At 41.1% G+C, this 24,948-nt stretch overlaps 2 protein-coding genes across 2 annotated transcripts in view; one reads left to right on the forward strand and one right to left on the reverse strand.

Moving 5' to 3' along the window:
* Nucleotides 1-24,948, forward strand: part of MED12L (mediator complex subunit 12L) — a 317,602-nt gene that overhangs the window by 182,497 nt on the left and 110,157 nt on the right. The window lies entirely within an intron of this gene.
* On the reverse strand, nucleotides 5,227-11,090 carry GPR87 (G protein-coupled receptor 87). The gene is made up of 2 exons (XM_068547363.1): nucleotides 11,057-11,090; nucleotides 5,227-6,269 (listed from the first exon to the last, which is right to left on the reverse strand). Exons 1-2 carry the CDS (start codon nucleotides 11,088-11,090, stop codon nucleotides 5,227-5,229), a joined length of 1,077 nt encoding a protein of 358 aa, XP_068403464.1.

Genomic DNA, 24,948 nt, shown 5'->3' on the forward strand with positions numbered 1-24,948 from the left:
GTTGAATAGCTGCTAATCCAGCATCCAGGGCTTCCCAGTTTGTGTTAGTAAACTGGATGGAAGAAGCTTCACCGTGGGGCCTCGCGTTGATGAAATGGCTGGATTCCCTGAGCCCTTTTTCCTTGTCCTAAGCTGCTTGTTTAACTGGGTAACGCAATCCTAATGTAGACGCGAATTTTCAGATGTGCTGTGCCTACAGGTTTGCCCACACTGTCTCAGTTTACACCCGTGCCAGCTCAGTAAGTGACACTTTCACTCTCAAAAGTTATCTAGGTTTTGATCATGAACTATATGCTCATCTGAATTATAAGGGAGTAAAATGATCACATATGTGTGATTGATAGGCTTAACTTAATGTTCTCTTAATAGTGAGTATAATCTTTCATACTTAGTAAAGAAATTATTGAGGCTTTGCTTAAGAGTGCTTCTCAACTTCAACCCCAGCCTTATCTTCAGTGGTGAAATAGTTTGTGTTCCTAGCATTCGGTAACATAAATAATTTGCAAGGCTTTTGGTCGTATCATTAATACCTTGAGGCATGCGTTTCATTTCAGTATTGAGCCGTGGTTAAAACCAGAACTTCTGGAGCCAGGTGCCCTGAGTCTGGATCCCAGCAACAGCTTTTCTGACCTGTGTGACCTTGAGAACGTTAGGGTAATACTGGTGCTTCCTCAGGGGTTTATCAAGGGCATGAAGGTAGTTGATGCAGGTCAGGTGCTGAGAACGATGCCTGCTGTGTAGGGAGTGCCCAATAAAAGTTAGCTATTTTTATTTCATTCGAAAATAACCATTTAGTGTTAAAAGTACTAGACAAGAAGAGTATGTGAGGGCCTGGCACAGAAGGGAGAACTTGAGGCCTCTAGCAGCAGTGCCGGCAGTTTAAAATCATGGTGCAGTTTGTTCGTTTTCTCCTCTCAGCTGGGCGTACGGTGGGGGGTGGGAACCAGGTTTGCTGTGCTCCCAGGTCCTTGCTGGTCCGTGAGACGACACAGCCTCCCCCGGCCCGAGGCAAGCCCGATGCAGGGCCAGGCCGGGTGGAGGCCTAGCTTGCCCACTGTATCTGAGGGCAGATCTGCAAGATTAGGTGCAGGGCTGCTAATAGGGGTGAGGGAAAGAGGGGTCATAGGATGACTGAGAATTTCCAGTTCAGGTGCCTGGGTGGATGGTGACGCTGTTAATCAAGTTCAAGGGTTAAGGAGCCTCCTTGGATGAGGTAGAGAAAGTGATGCAGTCCATATTTTTATGGTCCCACACTACCACGCAGAGTGAGGTCTGTGCGTGTAGATAGGTTCTATTATGCCTGGCTTTCATATCACTGTACTAAAAATAGGTTGAAATGTATCTCACAGAAAGAGTGCATTGGGTTTGATGGGGTTGAGAAGCCCAGATCTAGATGATTCCAAATTTATATCATGTAAGTGTTCTGCCCAGTATTCATGTCCTTATATATTTATTCATTTTTCCATTGTGTTTGATGGTGGCATTTCTCTAGCTGCATAAAACAGCACATAAAAATCTAAAGACACTGGTGATATGGTTCAGGCTTTTTGAAGAAACACAGAGATATTTATTTTTGATACTTGACAGATGGCTTCACTGTTACTGAAAGTATTTTGGTTTGGGCTAGTAGTAATAAGCATGGGATGTGATGTTTAAGGTCTGTTTCTAAGGACTATTTAAAAATTATCATAGGTTAAGGAGCTGAGTCATGTTTGTTATACTAAATCTATTAGCCCTAGTTATACATGCTGTGTGTTTATATGTGTGCCCAGGTAAACATGTCTAGAGTTGTTGGAAAGTCTTATTTATAACATTTAAACCTAAACTTAGACTTGGAAGCTTTGGGCAACCTGGTGACTATTCTAGATTCTTGTTCATAAGCTAGGCTGATTTAATCAGATGTGTGGCTCATTTCTGAGAACTGCTGCAACCAGTGGATATTCTCTGGCATTATTCAAAGAGAAATTGGCCACTTTATCAAGAACACTTGCCAATGAAGCTGTTTGAAAGAAAGGAATTTCCAGTTTAGTTCCATATCTTGCGTTTTCAAATGAGGAGAAGAAAAGATAGGTGGTCTAATAGCCACATTACACCATTTAAAAAATCATTTTAGATGATTTCTTGTTATTGTAGCTTATAAGAAAAACTTCAGAATATTCAAAATAAAAGTTGCCGTTTGAATCCCATGCATTTCTTGATACGTTAAAAATTTTAACACTGACAGTCTTATTCCTCCTTCTTCAACTCTAATAAATAAACTCTAATAAATCATTTTATATTTAATTAAAATTTTTTTGTACGTCAAGAAAGAGCAGTCAGTATTTGTTCCATTTTCCCTGTGAAATCCATGTATGTTGCAGCCTTTTTAGTTTTTTTAACATCTGTAAGATAATTTCTTATAGGTATTATTTCTTTTAAACATTTCCATCATACATTTGTCTAGGCAGCCCCAGGACTGTTTTTTGTGTACATTAGCGTTAAAGATGACTGAAGGAAGACTTGTGGGGGGGGGAAGGGTTAGGCCATGTAATTGTGTAGTCAGTCGCAAGCAGTAAATAGGACAGGAGTCGTTTTCTTCAGTTGTTTCATGAATTTTACCACTAGATGGTGCTAGAGGGCTGGGGACAGGAGCTAAGTCAGCATCTACCAGATGTTTATGTTGAAATTTGAAAATGTTTGATCTTAAGAAATACTTACTTTTATAATTCACTTAGATATAGCCAAAGATTATTGTAAATATAATGTTAGACTTTTTTTTTTTTTTTTACATGGTATGTGCCTAGTAAGTATTTATTGATTTGATAGCTGTCTTCTTGAGGTGTTCTGTCTGGGAGAAAAATCTCTATTTATGAGATTTAAGTGACCCCCAAGCTTTATTTTTGCCCTTGTTTTTTTGTTTAGTTTTTTCTTGTATATCACATTTCTCCAAAGTGATCATAAAATTTGTCTTTTAGGTTGTACTGTCTCTATGCACAATTTTGGCTTAGCTATTTACCTAAATTTATGGATTTTCCTAGTCACCATTCCCTTGAAGCTTTAGTTGAGAAACAAAATTCTGGTATACTGTTTGGAAATGTGAATAAAATGGTATGAATGGTATAATGAATATAACAGAGTTAGTAATCCACTGAAGATTTTCTATTAGGTCAGTATCTCTGCATGTAAGTTTTATGAGTAATAGATAAATTTCTTTTTGAAAGCATCTGAATATGTTTCTCATTTGCATAAAATAAAGAATAACTTTGTTATTTATTGCTGCCTTAAGAGGGTCCTGAAATATTGAATATAATCCAAAGGCTCCATGTAAGAAATTTTAGATTTCAAGTTTAAGATTGTTTCCAAATTATCAATTAATTGAAAACCAGTCAAATAGAATTCTTGTTTTCTTCAATATTAATGCAGTAGTTTGTATTAACTTATGACACCAGCACAATATTTTATGCTATTCCTGTTGATATTATGTTAGTCATATAAATGATTCATTCTTGGTTGGCCTGGATAAGTAATTTTTGTGACCACAATGTGAGCATTGGTGTAAAAAACAAGCAGTATGATTCTGATGTTTTTGTAATATGGCTTTAAAAAAATAGGGATAATACTTTCTATTTTTTTCCTAAGTTAATGTTTTAAGATGTCCCATTGATTTAATCATGTAATTTCAGAGAATAAAGCCACCCTTACATAAAATGTACCCACTAACTACAGCAATCCAGTTTTAGAAACATGAAAGTGGGATTGAAATATTTTAAGGACCTCTTAGACTGAGGCCTGAATTTTAGAGGATTAAATGAAGTCTGGGGTTTGGTAAATTTCAGATGGAGCCATTTGATGCTATTAAAGATGGTAGGTTCTTAGTTTTTAGGTTCTAAGGTGAATGTGCCTTTAACAGAATACACACACAGGGAAGTGGGTAATACCACTTTTGAGTGGGATATTTGACTTCTTTTTTGCTCACTTTAGCTTTTTAGAATTTCGCAGATTGTTTACAGGAGTCTAAATAAAATATCGTACTGTTTTGCATGTGTATGTCTGCTTTGTCTCCGTTAACCAGTAATGTTCCCTTTTCCCCAGCAAACATGCCTTCACTCCTGTTCTTTTAATGCTCCCCCTGGTTCCTTGCTGAGTGTTAGGAACAAATCAGGCATCTAGTCAGTGGTCAAGCAGCTGAAGGCTTTGAAAAAGAATGAAGGCTCAAAGGTTTATATCGAAGGAGAAACTATTCTAAGATTTTAAAAGCTACTCAATCTTTTTTGACTTGATTTATTGAGCTCCGTTCTTCAACTGAAGGTGTTACTTTTAAACGAATGATATCCCTATTAATGATAGGATATAGCTCAAAAGGAAGGCTATTTTAAAACTCTAGTTTTTCTAAAATAAGGACTATTAAGTGGCTTTTGAATAAACTATATATACTTGATTATTAACCAAGCCTTCACATTCTCTTCCCTACCCTTAGTACATGAGGATTAAATGCAGCATAGGGTATAATAATAGCAAACATAAGTTCAGAGTGTTTTATCCAAAATCTACTTGTCTTAATACTCTTTTTTTTTTTTGGTCACACTTTTTTTTTCTCTGAAATAACCTAAGTTTAAAATCAGTTAATTGACTTAAGTCTTTCAAATGCGTTGCTTAAAAAAACACAGTTGAACTTTCTTGCCTACCCCCCCGCACTGTGCAAGTTTTTCTCATGTGCGTAAGACATAAATAAACACAGACGGGATAATGGCTAAAGGTTGTGTATGGGCCATAGATACAATGACAGAAAGACCTAGCAATCCATATTTACTCAGTTACATCTGCAGTGAATGAGCTGTGTTGAAAACAGCATTTTCTTTCCCAAATCTTAGGGATCAAGGTTAGATAGAGTTCTCTCTGCTTCCTCTTCTCTCAGAAGTGGCTTCAGAGCACCAGCATTTCCTGGAAGCACTTCCTGCAGTGCGCTGGCATTGCTGTGGCCTTTTCTGCACCTGTAATCTGCTCCTTCAACCTTGAGCCATGATCCCTGCCACTCAGCGACACACCACCTCTTGTTAATTTCACTTTTTTTTGGTATGCCGTAATGTTTTTCTCAGTTCCAAATTATACCCCAATTTCATATCATTTCAGTTCTCTTTTCATCCATATTTCGATGGGCTCAAGCGAGGGTAATCAAAAGACAAATTTATTTACACTTTGTACATATTGACTTCAACAAACAAGAGAAGGCCTCGTGGCCTTTAACTCCTACACATCAGTATAATCATAGTATATGCGGACCTCTGATCTTCTGACACTTTGCAGTGATCGGATGCTTTCACTCCTTGTTCTGATATTTGATTTCTTGAACAGTCTTCTTGAAAATGAGCGACACATAAAAAAGTAAATTATTGGATCCAGGCACACGTTGCACGCAGACAAGAAAAGTGTCATTTCTTTGGCATAATATAGGATTTTGTGTGCCGATTCATCTAAAAGTCTGTCCAAGTGACTAAAAGTAAAAGGAATCCTGCACAAGTGATAGGGTAGAAAACAGGTGAAAAACACAGCCACGACCACTCTAATGCTCTGGTTATGTTTTCGCTTTCGGCTTGACTGGCTTATGAATTGCCTGCTGGATTTGTGGATGTACCTGGATATGGCTATGTAACATCCTATCAGCATCACTAGCACAACCACAAACAAGCAGCTATTGACATAAATGATGGCCTTATGCCATTTCACTCCCAAAGGACTCTTAAGTTTCATGCACTCATGAATATTTTCCCTAGTTGGTTGACCATTTGTTAGAATGATGTTTGGCAAGGACAGAACAGCCATGAGCACCCAGACACCAAGAGATAAAATCTTTGTAAAGGTTATGCTGTACATGCGAGAGTCGCCAAATGGCTTTACCACCTTCAGGTAGCGATCAATGCTTATCAGCCCAAGAAACACGATGGAAGTGTACATGTTGGCGTAAAATAAAACCGAAGTGTATCTGCAGAGGATAAACTTGAAGTACCAAGGTCCAAATCCTGCATCGTGGACTATTCGAAATGGAAATGTCAGCGTCATTATGAGGTCAGCAACCACTATGTTCTTGAGATAAAATATGAAGCTGGTTTTATTCCTGATGTGGAAGAAGATCCACACTGCTAGACCATTCAGCAAGATGCTTGCCACAAATATAACGAAGTAAAGCCCAGGCAAGACGACAGTGTCAAATTCGTTGTTGATGGTGGTGTTCCTTCCGGGTCCATCGCTTGTGTTACTTGGGGTGTGATTCCCTGGACCGTGCAGCTCATTATCTGTAGGAGAAGCGGGGAGACATCACTTCAGTGCTTTGCATGCATGCCCTACAGACTGCTGGGCTTCCTCACAGGCTGAACTGTTGCCGTTTCGGGCTAGTTAAAAAATGTCTTTAGTAATTTAAAGACTCAATTTATTGCACTGTGAATATTTTGAGTGCCTAAAGAATTGGTGTCCTCACACAACGAGGTCCTACTGTATGGTGCAGCGAACTACACTCAATTTCCTGTAATAAACCATAATGGAAAAGAATATGAAAAAGAATATGTGTGTGTGTGTGTATATATATATATATATGTGTATATATATATATATATATATATATATATCTGAATCACTTTGCTGTACACCAGAAACTAACATTGTAAATCAACTATACTTTAATAAACAGACAAAAAAACATTAAAAAAAAAAAAAAGAACTGGTGACCTCACCCCTAAATCCCCCACCACCAAGTCCCTTGAGTAAAATGTGAATTTCTGGTTCTCTATGCTAACTGTTTGAAAATGAAAATAAATATACCAGTGAAGATTATCTTGATTAGATTTTTAATTCAGTGTTTGATATCCTTACAAATAGAATCAACAAAATTTGGGAGCAGAAAATTAGAATTTTATATAACAGAATGGTAGCATGTGGTTATTCTTTTAGTGCAGTCTTTGGCAGGCTCTTTGAAATACCTTTTTCTCTCTCTTAGTTTTAAGCTATTTAATCATCAAGAATTGGGAAAGAGTAAAACTAGCAGATCATTTTGAATTTTTTTGCCCGTGACTTTTTTTTTTTATAATACTTAAGAAACTTTAGGGGGGCTTCCCTGGTGGCGCAGTGGTTGAGAATCTGCCTGCCAATGCAGGGGACACGGGTTCGAGCCCTGGTCTGGGAAGATCCCACATGCCACGGAGCAACTGGGCCCGTGAGCCACAATTACTGAGCCTGCGCGTCTGGAGCCTGTGCTCCGCAACAAGAGAGGCCGCGACAGTGAGAGGCCCGCGCACCGCGATGAAGAGTGGCCCCTGCTCGCCGCAACTAGAGAAAGCCCTCGCACAGAAACGAAGACCCAACACAGCCATAAATAAATAAATAAATAAATAAAAATTGTATAACTTTAAAAAAAAAAAAACTTTAGGGACCAGTGTTAGGAAGAGAAATAAAAAGGAACGATTGTCATTGATATTTAAATTCATTATCAAGGAGGACAGTTATTAAAAATAATTGCAGTCTGGTACCTATTTTAATTTACAAGTCTAGATTATACCTATTGTGCTGAGAATATGAAGATTTTAAACCTTTTGCTATTTTGGAATTTTGAGTTCATGTTGTTGAAGACCTGTACCATACCACTGTATCATATAATCAGTGAAATGGTTTATGAACATTGGATTTGCATGACAGCCATGAGAACGGGCCTCTCAGATCTCCTACTGCAGGGAGTGTAATTGATGGGCAACTCCAGCTCAGTGTTCTGAACCCAGCACTGTTTTCTTGCTGATGCCACGCTTCCCACGGACTGCTCCCAGCCAGTAACTGAGCACATGATACTAAGACAAGCCTGTTCCTGGGACAGTAGGGGTTTCTCTGACGAGTGACTTTGGCTGGAGGACTTTTCATCAGTCTGGTCAAAACTTTCTTCAAACTACACTGAAGTCTGAATCTTCCTACTCCGCCTCTTTGCTCCCCTCTCTCTTCCACAGAGGTCAGACCTGAATAGTTGTCAGCAGTCCCTCTGGGCACCGCCCCCCCCCCCCCCCCCCATAAATCTCTTGGCCATCCAGTTACGTTGTCTTTTTTTTTTTTTAAACTGGAACTAACAATTTACAAATGAACTGTTTGGGTGTAAGTTTACAAGGAAGGTCATTTCTGAATTTTCACGTCTCACTGATAATGTTTACTATAATTACAATTATGTTTTGGAATGATTTTGTTTTAGAGCTAACAGCATGAATTTAGCCCTCATTTCCCTACGTGACAGGCAGCAAAGTATATATTTTGTTTCCCTTCTTTGAAGAAGTGAACCAAGGAAGATAGTTTTGATGATTATAATCCAAAAACAGGTTCTTAAATTGCTGCCTGAAATTTAAGTGTAGGCTCTTCCCGAGTAACCTTGTCTTCTTTCTGATTCTTTCCCTTTTATTCTCTGCTACAAGTGTTTTTAAAAACTGGTTTCCCTGGCTTAAACGTCCTTACACAGGCTGGTAATTTATACCTGGACTAGCCTGTTGTGATGAGACCCACAGTATTATTAAGCTTTACAAGTTTAAAATGCCTGATTCAGCTGCCGTCTGTACTACTGTTGCCAGTTTCAAATATTGTCTTGGAACAGTATCGTTCAAGCCTATTTTGACTTAATGAAGTGTCTCAGGCTTGGCAGCTTTTGCTCCACCAGATCTACATCAGCATCCATGACCTTAGAAGCTTCTTAAGATGTGCAGCTTTACCTGGGTTAAGATACCTGCTTGACTTAATTTCCCCAGTTAAACTATTAGCAGTTACTTTCGTCTAACCCAGAATAGAACCCTAAGGCAAGTAGAGAGAGGACAAGTAACTTTTAATCAGGATAAGTGGTCTAGCTGAGGGACCCAGCCTGAAAAGGGGCAGCTACATCATCTCCTGGAACACTGGTTATACCTTGTAACAATTACTAACGAATGATTTTCAAAACCATTGTAAATGCAAGTAGAATGGTTCACCAACCCTAGCATAATAGGCATGGAGTATTTCCACCCTTAGTGTTGGCTCCCTGGATCTGCTGTGCTTATCCATTGTGGAACGGAAGGACCCGTACTTCTCAGGGTTGGGTAGGGATTTTGTGTCTGTTTGTGATATACTTTAAAGTTTTAATTGTAGGAACAAGCACTCTTACTAAATGACGATTTACTGATCAGTTATGTTTATTATCAAACACAGTCTTAAATCAGCATGTCAGAAATAGTCCTTAAAGATACTCTGAGTCATAAATAATATCAGGTACGAGTAACCTTGTCCCACAGTGATTATTGAACCGTTTCGTGGCTTTGAGACAGTCTACTGATCATGTCACCTCACAGTTTTACTTCTTTAGTTTATGTATGGGATTAACGTTTTAGAATATAGGACTTCTTAATTCAATGGAATAGGCTTGGGCTTGTTTATTACTTCATTTACAAATTCTACATTTATGAGGCAGATTAAACAAATTAGTGGTAAAAGCCTGTTACGGGTTATCCTATGCAATAATATGGTAATAGAGAGAAAAATGGTTCCTGAGAAGCAGGAATAGCCATCTGTGGGTTGCTCTGGAAGGTTCAGAACTTAATATAGAGAGTTCTGTGTGACATCGATTTTTTTTTTTTTTTTTTAGAGTTAAGTCTGTGGTATATTCTTTCCTGCCAGCCTTTCTTCTCTTCTGTATCATTGCCCCAGTTTTTCCAAAGCCTGTGGCTATGCCCAGAAGCGTTTCTCTGCAATGTTCCCACTCAAGAACAAAGACCGTTAAAAGTGAGTGGCTTTCTTTCCCCGGGCGGTTTTATCATGTTGTTCTTTGCTGTCAGTAAAGAGCTTGGCCAGGTTAGGAACATTTTTAATGACAAGTAGTTTGGTGATTCAATTAAGAAAAAGTAGAAGCTGTCTTTACAGTGTAAAGGCTGTTTTCTCACAGCTCACACACTCCTTGTCTCCCAGGATGTTATTCCCGGTTTGTTTAGTGCAGAGCTTGATTACAGAGTGATAATTGAGGGTAAAAATCCCTTTCTTATTCTCCCCTCTGCTCCCCCTCCTCCAACTCCTTTTAAATTAAACTAGCAGAGGCAATGACATAAGAACACTGGTTCCACAGTAAATCATCATTTTGTGCCAGTGTGTTTGTGAGAGTGGTTTTGTGGTATGTGTGTTGCGTCTGTGGCTGCCTGTGTTTGTGTGTAAGGGGGATTGTGTGTACGCCTGTGTGTGCTGGAGAAACGCATGGACTTTGTAGCCAGATGTTGCATTAGCCACATGTGGCTCCTGTATTGGACAGGGCAGATAGAGGGCACTGCAGACAGTCCTCTTTGACAATGCTGGTTCAGTCACTTCAGGACTTTGTAACATGGAATAAATAGCGGCCATTTTGCTGGATCTTCTCAGAGTTAAATGCTCTGCATACATTTCAAGCACAGTATCTAGTACTTAGTAGATGTTCACTCTCTTGACTTGTGTCTCATTAATAGCAGTCACATTCTGAATGATATGTATTGAAGAATCTTGGTCCTTTGGCTTTTGGTGAAGCTGCATTGTTGCTCGTTGGGGCATGTCACACTTTGGCACAAAGTGTGAAAATATCAACGATATATCACTGCTCTACCTGCCAGGTGGGAATGAAATACCAAAGTCACGCAAATTACAGGGTGTCACTCCCCTGGCACAGCTGCCCTTGCATGATCATTTTCTAGCTACCCAGTAGTGTAGGTAGATGTTGTCTTGACCTCTTGGGGAATCTCAGTGAACCTTGATCTAGACTGTTACATCTGAAAAGTAATATGTACTTTAGTTTGGGTATGAAAAACTTCCCCAATTATTAGTTTAATCTTTCTTGTTCTTTTAGAGATGGTCTCCAGATGAAACAAAGCTTAAAAACAAAGCGACGGCAAGTTAAATTTCTCTCAGTGATGCCACCCTGCATGTTTGCTGTTTTACATTTAATGAAGGGCAAGGATAAATGCTGGTTTATTTTGTTAGTTGGTTGGTGACCGCTAAAACCCCTAAATTGCCACATAGTATAAATAACAGTTATTGATCAAGTAAGATTTTCTTTGCATTTTTCCCTACAGCTTACCTGGTAATTTTGCAAGTGTCAAGTTGAGCCCCATTCTTTAGTTCTGAGGGACTGTAAACAAAAATACGTGTCAGGAAACACTTGGGGATGACTGAGGCAAGGGCTCAGCTAGGTTGGTTATTCCTGGTTTGATTTCTGGGGGGCCAGGGTCGGGGGTAGAGAAACAGTTAGGCAGGAATTTGAACACACCGTGTTTCGATCTTTACTTTTAAAAAAAGAAAAAAAAAAAGATATCCCCACGATTCAGAAAAGGCTCATTCTTTGGATAGGAACACCTGTGCCACATAAGAATTGTCTGTTTTTCTGTGCTCTTTCAGTGTGCCAGGAAGCATGGACCGTTTCTGTGTATGCTCTCTCCATCCGAATGCCACTGTGTGGCCCTGGGAAAGTTACTTAACATCTCTGTGACTCAGTGTCCTCATCTCTGAAATGAGAATAATAGCAATCATACAACAGGATTGTGATAAGGATAATGTGACATAGTCCGTAAGGCGCCTGTCAGAACCTAGGTCCAAGAATGTTCTCAGGACATATTAGCCTATGCCTTGCCATCCTGCTTCTGCCTCATTCTACACGCCCCAGCCCCTCACCTCAGCACATGTACTTACATACATGTATGATGAGACTTTTTAACAATTGGAGAATTGTATATAAATTAAGAGATCTAGCACTGATATATGTGAAGAGTGTTTTATAAGCTCAAATACATTCAGCATCCAATCCTTCCTGTAATCTCTAGGGTTCTAGTTTTGGCTTTACACTAACCAGCTGTGTGACCTTCATCGTCACCTGACCTTTTTGGAATTTCGGACTGAAGGCCCTAAAAAAATCCCTATCAGGACTCAGATTTATGCGGGCTTCTACGTGTTCCTCAAACATAGGTTCCCATTAAGAATTTGTTATCATTTGAATGTTTGTCTTGTAAGTCCCTGTATTTCTCTGTGATAACTGTATTCCATCCAACCTCAAAGTTTGGCTAGGAGTGAATAATTAGATTAGCTTTGAGTGACTGGTGTGTGATCTTGGCTAAGTACCCTAACTTTTCTGAGCTTCAGATTCCTCACAACCTTTTTATCAGGATTACCTGAGACCACATGAGCACGTGATGTTGCTTTGAATGCTGTAGGACGGTTCCCCCCAGTTCTCCTTGAGCAGCCTTCTCTGTGTCTAGTCCCTGTTTTCTGACTTCCCTCAGGTGTTGATCAAAGAGAGAAGAAATCCTGGGAACTGTTCTCATAAGTGTGCTGCTGAAGTCAGATGTGTTTCGGGAGCGGTTCACCATAGGGAAGTCGCACTGTTTCTCATGAAATGAGACCATGTGAGACCTTCGTGTCCCCTCACTGATATTGCTTCTATACCACACAGCTGCAGAGAGCCCCCAAGTGAGCTCGTCCCCTCCAAGTACAAGGCAATCTTCTGGTGGCATAAGCAGTTGCATCTGCTGAGTCAACAGGGAGAGAGCACTTTGGAGGCAAAAGTATATTTAAGAATTGGGCCGCAAGTGGAGAGGCACATGTTTCTTTCTCTGTTACTTTGTCCTTCTCTCCTGCTCCCTAGTAACACGTGAAGTTCAGGTGCTGGATTTGGTAGTAGATGGAAAAAGTGGTGTCCGGATTTTCAGTGATTTCCTCCCCTCCACCAATCATCTCTTTTGAGAGTTTAGAAGCCCTGCCCATGCCTCTCATCTTGAATCGCTAGGGTAGGTGGTATATAGTGGGTGGTCAAAAGGTATCCATTGGTTAGTGGATCATAGACAATGATTAGGGCTCTTAGACTCCCGCCTTTTTGAGTGCCAGTGTTGCAGTGTTTTTAAAGTAAGGCAAGGAGGTAAAACCCTCCTTTTTTTTTTTTCCACTTATTAAAGTTTACTGGGATTGAGGCAGTTTTCTAAACGTCATAATAATGACCCTTGGATTTCAGTAAACCTTCTTTTCTTGAATCCAACTTCTCATGGAAACATTTCAAGGAGTTTACATGAAAGACATCTCTAATTTTCTGTTCCTCTGTGGGCAAGTTATGTGGTTTTCCATCTTTTTGGCTTCACTTATACCTTACTTGATAACAAGAAATCCAATATGGCTTATCCACACTGGAGGAAAAGCAGTGTCTAGAAGTGGGTGAGCCACAGCAGCAGTAAGAGATAGCAGACAGCCATGAAGGAGGACACGGAAAAGAGGCTGGGAGAAAATATTTGCATATCATGTTTCTGATGAAGGATTAAATTCAGAACATACAGAGAACTTTTACAACTTCCTAATAAGGAGAAAACAGCCCAACTAAAAAGTGGTCTAAAGATTTGTATAGACATTTTACCAAAAGCACATGAAAAAATGCTCAGTATCATTAGTCATTAGGGGAATTCAAATAAAAACCGCAGTGAGATACTATTTCACATCAACCAGAATGGCTATAAATAAAAAAGACAATTAGAAATGTCACCGAGGATATGGAGAGATAGGAACCCTTGTACACCGCTGGTGGGAATTTAAAATCATGTGGCCACTTTGAAAACAGTTTGGTAGTTTCTTAAAAAGTTTAACCTAAATTTATCTTATGACCCAACAATTCCACTCATAGGTATCCACTCAAGAGAAATGGAAACATAGACCTATGCAAAGACTTATATGCAAGTAGCATATAAGTTTTTAGTAGCATTATTCATAATAGCAAAGAGAGTTGAATCAACCCAAATGTCAACTGATGAATGGATAAACCAAAGGTAGTAAAGTCACATAATGGAATACTACTCATCAATAAAAAGGAGTGAAATACACCTATAATATGGATGAATTCAAAAACGTTTTGCTAGGGAAAGAAGCCAGATACAAAATACCATTGAGATGAAATGTCTAGAAGAGGCAAATCTATAGTGGTGGAAAGTAGATTAGGGCTAGGGGTGGAGTGGAGACTAACTGTAAGGGTATGAGGGGTTTTATTCGGGTGATAAAAACTGGATTATGATGATGGTTGCACAGCTCTATAAATTAATTAAAAATCATTGAATTATACATTTAAAATGGATGAAAATTATGGTATGTAAATTATATTTGAATGAAGTTAAAACGGAACAAAGAGTATACAGAAAAGGAAAGGAATAGGTACAAGCTAGCAACTCACTGTGCAATAATGGATGAGTTTTCAAGGCCAGGGAAAAGTACCTAATAAGCACATTCCCTATCACCTCTTGAAGAAGATAGTGAAATGCAAAATACGTTTAGCAAGAGTTTCCACCCCTTGAAGTAGGTGAGGGGCACTGCTAAGTGATCTGGATGATTCATTTATGAGTTTCTTCTTTTAGAATTTAGTTCAAAATCCAGAGACCCTGGCTATGGGTGATTATTTGTACTTTGGGGGCATCCATACTCCCATTTTCTTAATTCCTATTGAAACTATATGAGAGAGTTGGGTTTTAATTAGTTCAGACATGATATTTGGATTTTTCAGGAGTCAAATTTGTTTTCCAGGTTTGGGAAATGAAATGTTTTATTCTCCTCAACTGGCTTACGAGAGTATCCTCTTGCCTCCTTCGTCTCTTCTACTACCTTCTCTAGATGAAATGCTTCCCCTAATTTAGGCCACGGCTCCTCATTTTTTCATTTTCTTTTTCTCATGAGTGTTCATGTCTCCTTGGATGGTCGGCCATCACCTCTCTTCTACAATCTTCCCTTCCCCAGACTTCAGTCCACTGTGTACGTTGGAGTGTGTCGTCTGTCTGTGTTCCTCAAACTCAGCATTTCTAAACTTTATTAAGTCTTTCCTTTCTTTGGCACAAATCATTTTCCTTTCATCCCTGTTTATGAATATTTGGTTCATCTCTTAGTCGAGAGAGTTTAAGACCTCAGTACTGGATTGGATCTTTCTCTCTTCCTTGCCCCCATCTAGTCAGTCACTTATCTAGTCTTTCTACTTCTTCTGTTACAATATCATTCCTTTGTTTCTGTCCTCACCTTGCTACTCCCAGTCACCTTCCAGATCCAGGCCCTCCTAGTGTCATGTGTGGCCCTGTAATGACCTCCTCTCTGGTCTTCCTGCTTCTTGCTTCTCTCCTCTTGAAGCTGTCCTGCTTCTTGTTGCTAGATTCTTCTTTCTAAATTACCCATGTCATCATGTTCTCTAACCCTGAGTATGATAAGACAGGGAACTTCTTGAATTACAATTACTAATGAAATATAAGGAGTTATTTTTTACTGTTGGAGATCATGGAGTGTGGAAGCCAAAAGATGCTGGGTTCTGATAATTAAAAGTTGGCACTCAACTTTGGGAAAAACCTTCTTGTCCCATAATTAATCCTCTGAATCAGATGACAATAATACCTACTCTATAGAATCATTATGAGGTTAAATTAGAATATATGATTGTAAATTATGTGCTTTGTGAACGTAGTGTTTTGCTTGTGTTATTTCCATTAATCCTTGCCTACATGAAATTCAAGATCATTTTCGTCTGATCAGGAATTCTCTCCGTTAACCTAACTGTTGCCTCTCAGGGGCATGCCTTGTGTTTAGCCCCTGATTTTTCTTCATACCCATTCCTGCTCCTGAATGACCTCCTTTCTCCCCCTCTTTCCCTACCTTGGGAATCTCTACCTCCCCTTCAGTGTCAGCCAGAATCTGACCTTTTCTGTGAGGTCATTTTCTCAAAGTCTACTCATGTTCCACGCTCTGGGATTATAAAGAGGGTAAAGGAGGGTAAGTTTCTGCCCTTAAGGAATTTAGAATCTACTTGAGGATCCAGACGTAAACAGACCACAAAATACAGAGTGAGAGGTTGGGATGCTATAGAAATCCAGAGGTAGAGGTGTCCCCTGATGACGGGAAGCAGGGATCAGGGAGGTTCCATGGCAGCTTCGATGCCTGGGTTGTGGCAGGTTTGCTGAAGGTCCGATGGGAAAGGAGCACGTGGAAATGCTGAGCACGGCCCAAGGTAACATGCAGTAGTCTGCTGGGGAGATGATGATGGCCTTGAGTGGTGGAGAGATGTGACAGATTTGAGGCATATTGAGCAGTGAGTGGCTGACTGATGTTGGTGCAAAGGGAAGAGGAGTGTTGTGTCCTCCCAGTATTTGGCAGTGGGTGTCGGTCTCTTTCACTGATGTTAGGGCCCATGAGAGGAGGAGCACATGAAAGAATGGGCAGAGTTCAGATTTCAATTTGTTGATTTCAGGATGCCCATGTAGCATCCATGTGGAGATGCCTACTAAGGAATTGAAGACAGAGGTCTGGAGCCTGGGGAAGTGCTCCTGGCTGGTGAGGTACATTTAAGATCAACAGAAGATCTGTGATAGAAAAAGCGATGAGAGTGGCTGAGGTTGCCCAGGATGAACCTGCCCAGTAGAGTGAGAATAGGAGAAGGCTGACTTCAAAGTTTTTAAGGAGCAGTTCTCGGGAAAGTGAAGTGCCTGAAGGAGCGCTCAGAGAATTGGAAGGATTATCGGAAAAGATTAACGTCCTGTGAACCAAGATGGGAGTTTACGAAATGAGAAGTTGTAACTAGTTTTATCCTGCAGGGAAGTCAAGAGACCTAGGACAGCCAAGCACCACTGGATGGGATTTAGTAACAGAGAGGTCATTGTTGGTCTTTGCCGGGGCTGCATATGTCGTGCTGCCTGAGTGCAGGGGCTGGGGAGTGGAGGAAGTAGGGGCAGAGCAGAGGACTGATGACAGAGGGTTGGGTAATACTTGTGAGGTGAGGAAGTAAGGGAATGATTTCAGACAACTCTTTCCAAAAAAAAAAAAAAGAATAAAACACTATGCTTGTCATGGGAAAAAGAGAGAGAGGGTGGGGGGTAGAGGTAGATACAGTACTGATGGAAGATTCTGCTAAGCTTCTCATTTCATGTCTTACATTTTTAAATATTTTCCTCACTTGGCTTAAAAAAACAAAACAAAAACCAAACAAACAAAAAAACCCTTGCTCCTACCCCTAGCCGAGTACGGTGGCAGTGTGGTGCTGACCCCAGCTCTGTTGCCTTTCAGCTTTCTCAGCCTCCATCTCCTCATGTGTACAGTGGGTGTGATGATATATCCATTTTGGGGTGAGGTTGAAGTGAGAACGTTTATGAAGCATCTGGCACAGCTGTGCAGGGTATGGGCTAAGTCTTACAAGCCCCTGTTGCATGTCGTAGGTACACAGTAGAATGCATTTAATGATTGATGGGTTAGACACGGGGTGAAACCCATTTCTCACCACCTGAGAACTGTTGCGTGGTTTGTGGGTTCAGCCGCCCCGTGAGTAGTCATTTGATCTTTTTGCTCCGAGAGCTTCGTTCCAGTTGCCTCTGAGCCTCATCTGCCTGCTCTTTCTTCAGCAGCAGCACCGAAGCTCCCGGGCCCCCCGTGCAGTTTACAGCAGAGCCGCTGTGCATACTCTGCGCATCCCAGCGCCTGCAGGGTGTTGCAATGAGCATTGCGTCAGCTGTAGTCATGGGCTTGGGTCCAGGACCTCACTGATGGGCAGGGGCCCTGTCATGCCACCTGCTGGTCCCCTAGCTGAGAGCTGACATAAACCTCTCAAGAATGTGATGTCTGTGGCAGTCCTGGGTTTCACAGCCATTCCTGAGGTTAGATAGCGTTGATGCTTAGAGGAGACCTTCTAGGTTTTTTCCAGCCAACCACTGATATGATCCTTTGACTATTAACTGTGTTGCGATGTTGTTAGTTGCAAGCTGGCTTTCTAAATGAGTGAAATGAAGTGGTAGAAAAGGATGAACGTGTCCGCAGTGTCTCCTTTATCTTAGGCCTTGAACTTGGTGCTTGATTTCTCCTGCAACCCTCATAGCAGCCCGTGCCCTAGGTGTGTTTTATTCCCATTTTCTTCCCCAGCTGGGAAGATCTGAGGTTTAGACATGTTAATTAACTTGCCCTGACTCACACAGCCAGTAATGGGTAGGATCAGTATTCCCATCAGATCTGGCTGAAACCGTATCTGCAGTTTTTCCCATTATCCTGCCCTGGAGTCCACATGCAGAGCAATTCTGGGGTTGATATCGGAGGGCCGGAAACGGGAAGGCGAGGATAGGGCAGCTGTGGGATTCGTTTTCCCTGTCAAGCTCGTGAAGGAACTGCTGATCTTCTAAACTGGAAATGTAGTTTGGCTTGGCCTGAACCATGTGGAAGACAGCAGGAAATTTCACTTAAGAATCCAGATTTGGATCCTATCTTGAAGAAGAAGATCTGCCCACAGTGAGCGTGAACAATCCAGCAGTGTTAGCGGCCTCTTCCCTTTGGAGGGTATGCTGTCTGGGTCACCAGCTCACGGCATTCTCTGCTGACGTCCCTGGGCCTCCTCACTCGGGAGCATTGCTCGCCAGATCCTGTAGATGCTTGATTTTGCAACTCTTGGTGCGTTTATCATTTAATCTTCTATGACGACATTTGACCTATATGGATTATCGAATGTTCTACGTTGACTATAAACATGCCTTTCTTCCTCTTCCTCTGCCCCCTCTCTACCAACTCCTGATTTTTCTTGCTTCAGTGACCAACACTTAGCATTCTTCAAAAAATGACTTTCCTGGTACCTCTTAGCAACCCAGAAAGAATAGTGGCAGGAGATCTTGTTGTTTAGTGCACACCCGAGAATTAATTAATTGTCACAGTTGAACTTTTCTCTGTGCCCAGCCCTCTGCCGAGGCCTTTAAGTGAAAACCCTAACTGGTCGTATTGTTAAACTGCTTTTATGGTTGGAAAAATGGAGATTCTGTGTCTCAAGGAAGGAAAGGTTTATTAACGGTGAAGCAGAGGCTTGGTTGAACCCAGGTGCGCTGGATGCACAAACCTCCGCTGTACCCTGGGAGGGCAGCGGGAAGACCGGGGAAGCATCAGCACCCGGGGCTCCCGACCTGCTGCGATGGGCACACAGCTTTGTTCTCACCGTTCCCGGGCTAGGTCTCCACACGGGCGGGCAGCTGCTGTGCCGGGCTGGGGGCCTCCCTACTCAGCAGGCAGAGCTGGCCGGTGTGCGCAGCAGGCCATGCGATCCTTAATTCTCCCCGGCTTCCCGGGGCCTCATTCATTATTGCCTTTCTGGTCAAGATTTGAAAGATAAATGCCAGTTAAATGCTTGCTCCCTAGAGCAAGCTCCGTAGAGCTTGCTGCTTATGATTTTTTGGACTGATGATTTGGTGATGGTGGTTCTCAAATGACAGAGTTGTAGTATAATTATCTCTCTTATTTGTCCTCCACTTTTCAACGTGTTCTTAAGAAACTCACATCTGGAACTGCAAGAATTTCAGATCTGAGGGGTTTTTTTTTTTGGCGGGAGGGTGAAGAGGGGTCACTTTCTTGTAGAAAAGCTATACTAAGCCAGTAGAGCATATGGGAATACTGCTGTAGTCCCTAAAGTTCAGTGGAGAGATGTAATGTTCACAAGAACCACCTAATGCAAAGCTTCTGGTGAAAGGTGCAGCCTCTCTTGCATTTTGGAATCACCTGTAACGTAAGAATCTTTCCCAATTTAAGCCTGAGAGAGAGAGAGAGTGTGAGAGAGAGAGTGAGTGAGACAGAGTGAGAGAGAGAGAGAGAGGTGTGTGTGTGTGTGTGTGTGTGTGTGTGTGTGTGTGTGTGTGTGTGTGTGTGTGTGTGTGTGTGTGTGTGTGTGTGTGTGTGTGTGTGTGTGTGTGTGTGTGTGTGTGTGTGTGTGTGTGTGTGTGTCTTCCAATGCTGCTAAGATATAGCTCTGCTGAAGGCCTTGGGAAAGAAACAAGTTACCTCACCGGGTATAATTGACTTCTTTCTGTGATAGAATTAGGTCACTGTATTCATAAGGCATTTCATTAATGCAGGCTTGGAGGCAGTGACCCAAAGGTGTTGGAATGCAAAGCACACAGCCTGCATTCTGGTTTTTCAGGTACTACCCTAAAGTTCTCTTTGCAAAGTTATGCTTGACATCTGTAGCTTACAATTAAGCATATTTTGGTTCACATTTAGATTTAACATTTTTTTTTTTCCAGGTGACCTCTGATTACTTACTTAGTTACTCACTCACTCACTCACTCACTGATTGATGTAGGGAGGGAGGAGGGGAGGGTGGGAGGGTGGTGTGAACTGGGTTGCAAACCCCTTGAAGGCAAGGTTTGTGTCTAATGGTTGGTTCCTTATAACCTTACCCCAGACCTGGTCATTGTGCAGGTGAGGAGCGTCAGCGAGCTTCAACGACTTGCCCAGCGTCACACAGACAGTGAGAAGCAAAGCCAGGAGATGAGCTCCAGTTTTTGTGGCCCCAGAACAGGCTGCCTCTCTGCCGTGCTACTTGGCTTGATCAGTGGCACCTCAGAAGTAGCCTGGATGGTGTCCTGGACCTCAGTGCAATCGGCAGGTGTTACGTTTTTGACTGAGCCTTTGACTCTGACCCTGGGCAAAGCATTTTAGCTCTCGGAGCTTGAGCTTGCCTGTCTGTGAAATGAGGAAAATAATAAATACCCGGCCTGGCTCCCAAAGGCACTGTGAGAATCTGGAGAGATAATATGTGCAAGTCCATTTTATATTGTAAGTGCTACAGCAATGTAATTCATGGCAAATATTTTTTCTGCTTAACAATAAAAATCTTATTACTCATATAGTCAAACTTTATCTTTTCCATAATTGAAATGTATATTTTTATGTTCTGTTTAGGGAAAGTCTAATGTATACACAGTGAAATTCTGGACTATTAATACAGAGTTAGCTGGTCAGAGAGGTTACGGGCTACAGTCCCAATAGCCAGAGTAGTGGTTTTGAATGAATATGTTCTAACCCAAATGCATTTCAAGTGACTTCTGGTCCCTTAAAAAAATTTCTCAGAATCTAAGACCCCAGGTAAAGTCTTTAGTTGTTTGATTACCATTTACCAACCTATTAAGAAAGGAGAGTACTTTTCACAGGCTTATGGAGATGTTGTTCCTTGTTTTTGAAGGGTCATTCCATGGCTTAAGCATTATAATTAAGGGTCGTAATTATTCTTCACGGTGATGATGGTGGTTGTCATGGTCACCATTCTAATAAGGTCATCACTATGGTTATCTGGGTTGTGGATGAGTGGGTAAGTGTCCTCAAGGCCGCTCTCAATAGAATTGGGTGTCAAGTTAGCTACCCTAATTTTTCGCATCACAGTTTAACGACACTGCAGTACTTTTATTTTAAATTAATGAATTAAGACAGGTACCTAAGAGACAAGTCTTCCTCCAGTTTCAACCCCTACCATCAATGGTAAAGATTCTTTAGTGAGGTCTTGAATGCTAGTGGATATTGTACAGTTTTTATCGGCATCAAACCCTCACTGTGTCTCATTTTTTTCCTCTCATAAAAACAAGAAATAGGAATTTTGGGGATTAACAGATGCACAGTGCTATATATAAAATAGATAAACAACAAGGACCTACTGTGTAGCACAGGGAACTATATTCAATATCTTATAATAGCCTATAACGGAAAAGAATCTGAAAAAAAATGTCTGTCTGTAACCGAATCACTTTGCTCTACACCTGAAACATTGTAAATCAACAATACTTCAATTTATAAATAAATAAATCCCCCCACCCCACCCCCACCCCAATGTAGTAAAAGGATCTGGCATCACAGATAATTTATTTTGTATAGTGTGTGTGTGTGTGTCTGTGTGTGTGTGAATACATACACACCCACATACATACATATATAACATTTTCTTTAAAGTAGTTCCTGCTGTCAGCTTCACTGGCATTAATTATCTTTTTTTCTTTATGAACGAAGTGAAACAGTACAACCCAGGAAGGGCGGAGAGAATAGGAATTGGCAGGTGATCTCATGTAAGGCATGGCCAAAGACCAGGAGAAAAGCTGATCAAACACTGGTCCTCTGATGTTTCTAAACAGCTCACTGTGAAGTGAGGGGACTAAAGCGACGGATTGCAAATTCAAATAGAGCCCCAAATCTAATGTCAGTGAGGAAAGTGAGCCAGGTAGAAGAAATAATCAGCAGCACCATCAGGCCAATAAAATACAGCTAACAGCTTCAGTGTTAGGACAAATGATCAGGAAGCCTGGGGGCTGCGGTGAACTGGGGAGTGTTGCCCCACTCCCGGGCTCTGGGTTGTTGCCATGCAGGTGTGTGGGTCACCTGCCATGAGAGTATAAAAAATGGATTTTTATATAAAACTGCATGAATTTTAAAAATTTAAACTAAAAAAAAATTCTGGCTTAATTTTATTAAAACAGACCAAATAAAGCTTGTTTGTGGGTTACAGTTTGTGACATCTGACTTCATGGTGGGGCTGCCCCAGGGCTCTCCATGGGGTTTCTACCAGTACCCTGAGGGACCTAGAGCCTTGTTACCCAGTGCCAGCTCCAAACCTGCCCCTCATTTTTAGTAATTTCCCCCTCACTTAATATGTTCCTTTCCACCTGAAATTGACGAGCTTGTAAGACAAGAGAGTTCATTATAGGGTTTTAGAGCTTAATGGCATTGTATTTACTTTGGGATGAATACTTTCTCAAAAGCTCTAAGGTTTCTTCTTCCTTGGTGCTGATGCATTAGGTTGAACTGAAATGGAAATGTTTTTATAGATGGCATTTTCATATGGTCCAACTTAATATGTCTAGCACTTGGGAAATTTTGGTAATTGGAATCAGGTGTACTGGGGAGAAGGGGGCAGACAGATTCTGCTAGATTATTTATGAAGAAACAGCAATGTGGTAAAAGAATGTTCTACCATCTGCCTCCGTAGGATGGCTTCGACTGAGCTTTGAGCTGCTATCTCCATGCGGTCGGTCGCCCCTTTTCATTGTTGTACTGGTGGCTGTAGGCACTGTGTGAAACAAAATATACACAGATATTTTGTTTCGTCTTTGCAACAGGAAATTAGAATGTTTCGGGCTAAAGGGAAAAGAGAATATTGATGTTGAAGAGACGAAACCGTAATATCTGTTGAACAGTGATCATAATTACATTGATCACTGATACATTGATACAGTAGTTACCTTTTTGACGGCATCCACTGTTCTTTTATGTATTCATATTGCTATGTATCATACGGGTTCTACATTACAAAGTTTTCATTTTCCAGGACTTTAACATGCTTGGTTGAAACAACCAAAAAGTAACGTAGCTGTTATTATTTGAGGCTTGCATGCTACTGTGTGCCGTGAGTAGCCGCAGGTACCCAGTCACGATACGAAGGACCGGCCTCTTTATAAATACAACCAGTAAACAATTAATTTTGCAGCTTTTCCAACTTGTCCTTTAGTCAGTTTATCTAATTTGCAATGAGCCTTGAGAAGCTCATTGATGATTTCTTTTCAGGTTCACGTCTAACCTTTGAGTTTGGCAGTTATGAGGAGGGACAGGTTTGGACAGGCAGGTCTTTCACCCCAAAAGGAGTGTGGCAGGCCCTAAAATGCCTGCAATCTTGAGGCAACTCATGTCCATGAATTATTTTCTTGGGTCTCTTCTGTCAGCTCTCAGCCCGAGAGCCACACAGCTGAGTGCTAACAGCCCAAGTGTTTTTCTGTTATGATTTTTCTTTCTTCAACTAGATCATAAGCTCCTTTAGTGCAGGGACCTTAGAATATTTTGTTTCTGCAGCCCCCTATTATACTGGCTTCCACTTTGGAAGCAGCCAGAATCTTGATATTTTTAGCAAAGGGTTCTCTTTAGACTCAGGGACTTGGAAAAGTGGAGTTTCAGAAGACAGTTTGAGAGCCAGTAATATCTCTAACCTGAGAGCATGTCCAGACTACAGGCAGACCCTCCTCTGGTAGCTGAAAAGTCTGTGTTTCTGTCTTGCTAGTCACAATAACAACAACAACAACAAAGTTAATAAGAGTATGGGTTCAGCAAATGCTGACTAATATTATTTTGTGCCTAGGACTGTTCTAAATTATTAAGATAAATTTTAATTGATCAAAAAGACATTGGAATCAAATTGCAGATCTGCCACTTACTTAGGCAGGTCATCTAACCCCACTCTGCTTCAGTTTCCTCTTCTGTAAAACACTCATATAGGATTGATTTGAGGAATGAATGAGGTATTACCACAGTATTATGTCATTCAAGCCTTATAGATCTTTTATTGGAGCTTGGCATCTTGGAAAAGCTCACTGTATAGATGCTTCCTGAGTGGTAGTAAGAATAGTACGCCCATTTTTCAAATGAAGAAACTGAGGCTTGCAGAGGCTCCTTCAGCAGACATGTGCTGCTGGAGCTCACCCAGGCTAGCACACCTGGTGAGGGCACAACCTGGATTTGAACACAGGTCGGTCCAAGTGCTGGGCTCTTAACTACTCTTTTGCTCCTACTTCTGCGCAGCCTGGGGGGGTTCCAAGTGCTGGGCTCTTAACTACTCTTTTGCTCCTACTTCTGCGCAGCCTGGGGGGGTTCATGTGTTGATTATAATCTGATGTCTCTCCTTTGGGCGGACTAGGTAATCAAGTAGCTCCAACTTGATTGTAGGGCATGATGTGCCCAAGACAGCCACTTATCTACTTCAGTCAAGTAGTACAGTAAATAAATCACAAATCGGTACAATTTTACCTGTTAAGTTACTGACCAAAAAAAAGAGTTCCCAAATAGCAAATACCGAGTTTGCTTAGAACACTAAAAAGTAGTGACTGAGAGCATGGTTAACTGCAGACAGACATGGTTCAAGGTCAGAGCTCTGCTGCTTACTTGCATACCACTTAAGCCTCAGTTTCCTCAGCTGTAATACGGAGGTAACAGCAGTATATGTCTTCAGGTTGTGTGAGGTTTTCTAAAAAAATAATCTATGTTAAAATGTGAAGTAGTCTTGGACATATATTAAGGTATCAGTGCATGTTAGTGATTGTTGTTTCAACAATAAGGTTTAGTAGGACAGTTTGTGTCGTACGAGTTCTATCTAATACATTAGAAAAAGTCATTTAAGGAGTTACCTTCTTCCAAAATGTTGGAAATTATTATTAG

This window comes from Eschrichtius robustus, chromosome 6 (genome assembly GCF_028021215.1).
Source record: "Eschrichtius robustus isolate mEscRob2 chromosome 6, mEscRob2.pri, whole genome shotgun sequence".
Lineage (NCBI taxonomy): Eukaryota > Metazoa > Chordata > Mammalia > Artiodactyla > Eschrichtiidae > Eschrichtius > Eschrichtius robustus.

What these genes read in the sequence shown, in the direction of transcription:
- GPR87 (XM_068547363.1), bottom strand. Translation starts at nt 11,090, where the DNA reads ATGGGGCTCAACTTGACACTTGCAAAATTACCAG. An exon ending in GACACTTGCAAAATTACCAG is followed by an intron (nt 6,270 to 11,056) that starts GTAAGCTGTAGG and finishes CTTCTCCTACAG; the next exon opens with ATAATGAGCTGCACGGTCCA.